This window comes from Vicia villosa, linkage group LG5, assembly GCF_029867415.1.
Source record: "Vicia villosa cultivar HV-30 ecotype Madison, WI linkage group LG5, Vvil1.0, whole genome shotgun sequence".
NCBI classification, from domain to species: Eukaryota; Viridiplantae; Streptophyta; class Magnoliopsida; order Fabales; family Fabaceae; genus Vicia; species Vicia villosa.
Window position 1 is genome coordinate 132,508,131 of NC_081184.1, and position 8,366 is coordinate 132,516,496.

General features: G+C 35.0%; 1 protein-coding gene across 1 annotated transcript; it reads right to left on the bottom strand.

Annotated features, from left to right (window-relative positions):
* Positions 1–587: 587 nt before the first annotated feature.
* LOC131607395 (uncharacterized) lies at positions 588–2,335 on the bottom strand. The gene is made up of 3 exons (XM_058879405.1): positions 1,725–2,335; positions 1,542–1,643; positions 588–1,451 (listed from the first exon to the last, which is right to left on the bottom strand). Exons 1-3 carry the CDS (start codon positions 1,929–1,931, stop codon positions 858–860), a joined length of 903 nt encoding a protein of 300 aa, XP_058735388.1. The 5' UTR covers positions 1,932–2,335; the 3' UTR covers positions 588–857.
* Between the last annotated feature and the right edge of the window lie 6,031 nt (positions 2,336–8,366).

Consider the following 8,366-nt stretch of genomic DNA (forward strand, 5'->3'; position numbering starts at 1 on the left):
ACATTAAAAATAATTGTTTTTAACCATAAATATTACTATTTTTGTATATACTTTCAATTAATTAAATAATTAGGATTTAATCCAATAGTTATTTAATTATTATATTTAATCGAACTTTCGATTTTCCTTAACCTTTAATGATTATTAAAAAGATTAAAATCATTTATTTTACATATTTTGTTCAATTAGGGTTTGTAGATTTTTAGTCAATTAGGGTTTGTAGATCTTTAATGCACTAACCTTTCTCTTCTTAATTTTCCAGGCACTACAAGAAATACTGCATTTTGCCAGGGGTTAAACCCCTCACTAAAGGCAAAACCCCCTCACAAATGCACAATTTGCGAGGGGACAGCTCCCCTAGCAAAACAGGGGGTCGCAAATCCATTACCGAGGGGCTCTCCACCTCGTTAATTTGCCAGGTGCTTTCCCCCTCGCTAAATGACAATTCAAAATTCTGCTCTGCACCCTACAGAAATAGGCACCAGCTAGCCGTCTGCAATGGGGCAGACTGCGTCAGAAAGTTTGCTTGGGGTTAAGCCCCTCGCAAATTGTAATATATTTTTTTTTTGCTTGGGGTTAAGCCCCTCGCAAACTGTTTTATGTAAAAAAAAAAATATAATTTTCAAAACCGTAAATAACAATTAAAATATATATATATATAATATAATTTAAATTAAAAAATATATATAATAATTCAAATTAAAATAAAATTATTATAATACATATAATAATTAATATTTAAGCAAATATATTAAAAATTAAATTCCATACAAAATTACAATAATATTTAAAAATAAGTTTAAAATAGTTAACACAAATTGTTCCATACAAATTAAAATAAACATAAATATGAAAATTTAATTATTCCCCCCATCTTGTTCCTCCTCTTCTTCATCAGCTCCTCCATATCCACTAGTTCCTCCAAATCCACCACCACCCATATTCTGTGAAGCAAAAAATTGATCAAACCTTTGTGACCGCTCATTTGCAATTCGCATTGCTTCTTGATACTCTTGTGCCTGCCTCCTCAATTCTTCCTGAAATTCTCTCCTCATTTCTTCCCGTAATTCTCTTTCTCTTCTTTGCATTTCCTCCTGCATCTCTAATTGTTTTCTCTTCATCTCTTCAATTTCCAAATTTCTTGCTGCTACTTGTTGTGCTGCCTCAGTATTTGCCAAGTTTCTCACAGTTTCAAGCATTTCAGCGGTTAATATAGGTGGAGTGGATGATCCTTCTCCATCAGCATATCTCATTTTGAAATCTCTACTACGCCGCTTGATATTTTTGGAATACCCTCCAGCACAATACACTCTCCCATTTTTCTTCTTTCCACCTGAAACCTTATACCAAGTTTGAAAACCAATACTAGGGTCAACAGGATACCCCGGTGGTGGTTCAGGTATTTCAGGATGCTCTGACAACTTTAGGGCAAGTTCTTTATCAAAATTCTCCTATAAAAAATTAAATGTTATCATGATTCAAATAAACTATGTACATATAAAAATTATAAATAAAATATCTTTGATATAAAAATAACTTACTTGTGTGATTTTTGCGCGCTCGTCAATAAACTCTCCATTTCTCTTGAGATGAGTCTCCATGTGAAGCTCATTAAGAAGTGGAGTTCTGCCTAATTCTTCACGCTAAATAAGTAAAAAAAATTAATCATACATAATGCAACATTTAAATAATAGATTTAATAAAAAATTAATAAATTTATATACCATTCTTCGCGCAACTTCAGCCACACTAATACTTCCTGCTGCGTAGTTGCAGCCACCAACTTCAGATGCTCTATTTTTCTTTGCCTGCTCCGATATTTCCTTAAACTTATCAGAATTCCAATGATCAATAAGCTTTGGGAATATATCTTCTCCTATCCAACGTGGACGTGTCCCTTTTGCTTCCCATTTCAGTCTAACATTCCTCATAGTATCAGAAAATCGAGCAGCGCATTTTGAGTGAAAGTTTTCTTTAATCGCGGCCTCATCTCTAACATCCCAAATACAATACTCCTACATTGTTGTATGAATTTAAAAATATTAAATAAAGTAGAATCATGAATATCACAAAAATTAAAAAGGAAATGTCAAAATGAATAAGTAAATTATACCTTAAATGCCTGAAACCATTTTTCCTTATCATCTTCATGTACAGCTCCATAAGACGGCCAGAATTGTGTGTACTTCTCTTTAATAATATTTGTTATGATCGATACTGCCTGATGTGAGGGAACAATTCTAAACAACAAAAATCTTGAGTTAGTATTGATTAAATAAAACTCATATTTAAAATATAATATAAAAACACAAAGACTTACGATCCTGCATCGGGATAAATGACTAGTCTGCCCTCATGATACTTAATTGTTTGAGTCGTATTTTTTTTCAAAATACGCTTCCTCTTCGTTTGCTCCTCAGCACTAGTATCATGAGGGCAGACTAGTCATTTATCCCGATGCCTAATTTGACTTTTTAGCGCCATTCCCGTTTGCCAGGTGTCATACCCCAAAATTTGCCCATGACATTTTCCATACACAAAATCAAATCAAAAGACAAAGCTCCAAAACACAGTCTCCTATACACAAGCTCTGAATTAGGGTTTGACTAATTCAAGAGAAAATCATTGAATCAATGAGCATCTCCATATAAAATTTCAAGTCAAACAGAACAAATCTGGTTCCTCAAATCTTGGTTAGGTCAACAGACGACTCTCAAGGGCAAAACAGTCATTTCAGGTCAAAATACAGTCAAAGTTCAAGATACTTGGTCAACAATATCCTCATAACCCTAAAATCATCATTTGATCAAGGATTGATCATGATGATGCAAGGAAAGATCAGAAAAGTCAAAAGTCAAAGGTTACTATTTTGGGCACGAACTGAAAAAAGTCAACCAAACTTTGAAAATTCACCAGATATTCATACTTCATCAGAAAAATTCCCGCCAAAGCTCATTTTGAAGGGAATTCATTCCTCTACCCAATGGCACAAGAATCAGAGCCCATAGGTTAATGGTTTAAGAGATATGGCTTCATACATTATAGGTCCTTTTCAAAAGTCAACAAAAAGACACTTTCTTCAAAAGGTCATAAAATGAGAATGAAAAATGATTTTGACATGGAACCAAAGACACTGGTTAGAGGACTCTCCAAGGTTTCTAAAAAGTCCAAGAACACTTCCATACCTCAAAAATTGAGGGAGATACACCTTGTCAAAGTTAGGTCATTTTGGAAGGAAAAAGTGAAGGAACTTGAAAAATTTTGCAAATGGGCCCAAATTCTTTTTGTTCAATCTTAATCCATAGTCCATCTAAAGCCCAAAATCTGTTTGCCAAGAAAATATGATGAATATTTAATTTTATTTGAATTTTTATTCATATATTTAATCAAAATTAAAGGAAAAATTGAAAAGATTTATTTTCTTTTCAAATCAATCATCATTAATCATCAAAATACCCCAATATTCACTCCAAATTCGTGCATAGGCTAAAGGTGTGAAAAAAGATTGAAATTGATCCAATTTAGAAAGATTTGAAAGCATATTTTCAAGCAAATTTCCAAAACTTGCAACTAAAGATTCAAAGGAGATTTGATTGAGTTTTCTTGCCCTAATCCATCTCCTATAAATGACAAAGAGATCCAAAGCACAAGGGGACGGAATTCTGCAGCACAAGAACCCTAGTTCGAGTTCATAAAATCTCAAAAAAAGTGAGATTCGGTTTTGGAGTTTGAGGAGAATTCAATCCAATCCAAGGCTTCCAAGACATTCCCTGGAACATCACTGAGTAATTTTCGATCACGAACGAAACTTGCAGCGTCCAGAAGCATCCCAAAAAACTCACGGTTTGTCATTCTCTTTTTTCGTTCGATTAGCATGGTGCAAGCATCTTCACTAAGATTCAATGGCGTATTTATATTTGTTTTGATGTTTAGAACAATTCTGGAAACTTAATTGCACTCTTATGCCATATTGAAGGAAATACCATTATTAGGGTTTGAGGTTTCAATTTAGGGCTTTGTGATTAAGTCCAAATTAAGTGAAACCATGGCCATAACCGTACTCAGGGTCACTGGACGATCGTAACGGCGTGATCGCGCCAAATTTTTGTTGTGTTTTTGGGCCTCTTTCAATTTCGCAGGTGTAATAGAAGGAGATCTTTTGTAGCGCATCCGCAACAGGCGCTGTAAAAGGTGTGCTGCAGAATTGGTGTGAAGAAGATGATTACGTGGAGACACCCCATTGGTTCTTCATGCGCGCGTCAGTGTTTTTTAAATTAGAAAATCCGGTGTGCACGCTCTCATGATGCGCATGATGCAACCTCTATTCCCAGGCGTTGGATCATCATCTCCACGCATCCAACGTGCGCGAAGCCGCCTGTCTACCGTGGTCATCATATGCAAGCTACACTTGATCAAAAGTTAAGATTTCCAGAAATTTTTTTATTTTTTATTACACAGCCACTTTATTTCTTTTAATATATATATATACTTTGTTTTTTAGTTAAATTTGTTTTTAATATATAAAAACTATATAAGAATTATAAAAAATTTTATAAAAACCTTTTATATGTTTATTTTATTATTTATTTATTTTAATTAATAAATTCATATATACTTGTTTTAATAACTTTATTTATTTTAATTTACCTTTAAATCTTTAAAAAAATCATAATTATTTTATTTAAATTCTAAAAATTTCATAAAAATTATTTTTACTCTCGATTTAATTTTCTGATCCCGATCAAATTAATTAGGTCGCAAGACCAATAATTAATTTAAATCATTTATATTTTCTTATTTAAATCATACCCTGATCAGGGTTTAAGACAAACATCCCAATACACTGAAAATATTTTTTTCTTTTGTGCCTTGCCTTTTCAGGGTTAGCAACATGATTCGCCCCGAGTGCGCGCCTTCAACAAACCTCGAAGATAAGTGTGCTGCTTTATTCAATTTTATTTACCTCTTAAATTGATTTATTTTTAGGGTTTGCCTTGCGTTCACTTCTCGTTCTGCCTTGTCTTTTTCAGGGTTACATCCGAGGTTTCCTCCGACTCTAACCATATCGGATCAAATCGAACCAAAGCTAAGTAACCTCGCTTATTTAATAATTAATTGTTATTTATTTTATTTTTATTCTTCATTTTATGGTTAATTTTGCCAACCTTCGAATTAGCCATACACTCACCCAGTTTTTTTTATTTTTTCTCTTTCAGGGTTTGTGGATTGCCAAAGCCACGAGTTTGGTAACCCTAAATTTTACCCCTCGTATTTTTTATTTTTATTATTACTTATGTCAAACCCTATTAAGGGATCCGCTGGTTACAAATCCCCTCTCCTCCGCTGGTTTCATTTTCCCCCTTCCCTTTATTGCTTTATATACTGCGTGGTTAGTAATTTAGGGAGTGCAAATTTAAACTGAATTAGAATAACTAATTAAAAGATAAATATCTGAACATAATCACGTGAATGTTGCACACACGCACCCTTTTGGGGTAACCTCTCTGTTGCCTGTTGCCTTGTTGCCTTTGTGTTTTTGCAGAATAAGCCACGTCCCTCGAATTCGAGGATACCTCAGCCATGTTGCCTCGATAAAAAGGTCACGACCCTAATGATGCTGCCTTCGATACACAATATGACCTCGACCCTCGGAAGTTGCCTACGAATAAGGCTGAGGTATCTTCTGGCTGCCTACGAAAATGGCTTATTCTGATCCTTGCCTCAGACTACCTGCCCTTCTATGGCATGGGACAGTCTTATGGCAAAGGATGCTTCGATGACCCTTCAACCTCCAAACGAAAGGCTTCCTGCCCTCTTATGGCAAGGATAGACCCTTTCATTCTGAAAGGCAAAAAGAGACCTATCATCTGAGTTTAAGGTAATTGCCCCTAATTGCCTTGCAATGCTCAAACCTTTTTTTATTATATTCTTTCTCATAATTTTTCAAAAGGGCAACGCTTATTCATAAGCTAAAGTCCCTATCTTTTTCATCTACATTTTCTAAACAAACGAGCAAGCAAAGCAATTAAGAGCCCATGGAAAACCATGGATGCAAAGGGTGCCTTACACCTTCCCTTTGCATAAATTACCCCCCGAACTTAGATTTCTTTAAAAGGTTTTTTCTGTTTCTTTTAGCCTTTCCGATTTAGTTTGGATAAAATAAAAGTCGGTGGCGACTCTTGCTTACCGCGACATTTCAATTGATAAAAAGTCAGTTCACCGTGTTACACCAGGGGTTGCCCCTCGGAAAATGGTTTTTTCAAAATTTAAATTTCCCTCTTTCTCTTTTGCGAGGGGTTTCCCTAAGCTATAATTAATTTTTTTTTGTTAACCTGAATTTAGCTTTGCGAGGGGCTTTACCCCAAGCAACATTGATTTTTTGTGAGGGGTTTTACCCCTGGCAAATATCCCTGGCAAATTCAACTTTTTCTTGTAGTGAGGGTTTGCCAAGAATCGATGAAGGCTCAAGCCATCTGATTATTTAAATTTTGCCTTTTTTATTTTGCCCTTTTTTATTTTTTATTTTTTGCCCACAGGTGTTTATTGTAATAGCGTAGGATTTTATTTTTTCCGCCTTTTGCCGTAATATTAACTGCGTGGTTAGTAATCCTAGGGAGTGCAAGATAATTAATCGAATGTAGCTAACATTATTTACAAGATAAATATCTGAATTTAACCACCTGATTGTGCCACACACGCACCTTTAAGGTTATCCCTCTTGTTGCCTTGTTGCCTGTTGCCTTTGTGAATTTAAAAATAGTCAAGTCCCTCGATTACGAGGATACCTTAGTTTTCTTCCTTCGATTCAAAATCACCATGTCCCTTCAATAAAAGATCATAGTCCCTTTCGAGTTGCCTACGATAAATATGATCTCGTCCTTCGATTAAATGGTGATAGTCCCTTCGATTGCTAAGGTATCCTTACATGTTGCCTTAACGACTATTATATCCTTCCCTAAAGACTACCTGCCCTCTTTATGGTAGGGACAGTCTTATGGCGAACGATAATCCTCGATGACCCGATACATCCAATGAAAGACTTTCTGCCCTCTCATGGTATGGATAGACCCTTTCGCCCGAAAGACTTAAAGAACATGAAAGACAAACTTAGGGTAGGTAGTTCTCAATTGCTTGCTCATATTCAAACTTTCAAATTACTTTTCACACCTCTCTTTTCAAATACTTTCAAAACAAGGCTACGCTTATTTACAAGCTAAAGTCCTTAACAAAAATTTTCAATTCACTCACGACACTTTTTAAACAATTCAAACAAATCAAAATGAGCTAAGCAATTATGAGCCTGTGGATAACCATGGATACAAAGGGTGCTTACACCTTCCCTTTATATAACCTACCCCCCGAACTAAAAATCTTTCAAAGGTTTTTCCTGTTCTTTTTGCCTTTTCAATTGGATAAAATAAAAGTCGGTGGCGACTCTTGCTATCCGCAACATTTCAAAAAATTCAGTTCTCCCACCGTATTACAAGTACCTAACTAAAATTTTATGGCACTAAGATGCCATTCCCTAATTTTTACCCCTAAGATCCATCATCATCTTACATCGTTGCAATACATCAAGATCACAACCTTGGGTTGCCTCTTAACCTTTGTTCTCTCTCCCTTCTTTAAGTTTGTCTTTAAGAGATCACCAAGCACCCATTTGTGTATCTTGTATAAACATGTTTTATGTTCTAATGACCTCTAACCAATATTCAAAAGACGTTTTTTTTCTCTTTTGTGTTTTGTACATTGTAGGTGTTAAGCCAAGTGCACTCATCTCACCTCCTAAGCTAGGGTTTTGAGAATCGATCCTTGGTCAATTGATTATTCATTGAACCTAAAAGGCTTGAACTTCAAAGCTATGATTCTATTATCAAAGTGCTATGTCTAGAGTATCTCTCAACTTCATGTGGTCAAGTTTATCTCAAGGCTTTGTGGTTTGATTCATCAAAAAAACCTCATAGGTTCATGTGTTTATTTTCATGCCTTCTTCAACAATTTTCATCAAGATATAAGCCTCATCATCAAGTGCGCTTCAAGATAGCATTATTTCAAAGTCCTATGTGCTCCATCATGCCTTAGATTGCAAGCAAAGTGCAAAGGATTCAAATTTAACTCAAGTTGCTTGACCTAATTTGGAAAGTTTTGATTCCATGACCACAAGTGCATAACTCTCTCAATTTTCAACATTTTGAAGTGATTCTTTTTTCTATGAACCTTTCACATCTTCCCCAACAACCTCTCTTTACATGACAAGAATCAATTATGCTTGGAGGATCATCACAAGTTTGATTACATTATAGGTAATTTATGGACTTAGTGAAATTTTATAAGTTTCAAAGTGACTTTTTGCCAACTTTCAAGGA

Coding starts and splice junctions, on each gene's coding strand:
- LOC131607395 (XM_058879405.1), bottom strand. CDS start 1,931: ATGAGGAATGTTAGACTGAAATGGGAAGCAAAAGGGACACGTCCACGT. Junction 1,644..1,724: donor CTGAAGTTGCGCGAAGAATG/GTATATAAATTT, acceptor TTACTTATTTAG/CGTGAAGAATTAGGCAGAAC. Junction 1,452..1,541: donor AGCGCGCAAAAATCACACAA/GTAAGTTATTTT, acceptor AATTTTTTATAG/GAGAATTTTGATAAAGAACT.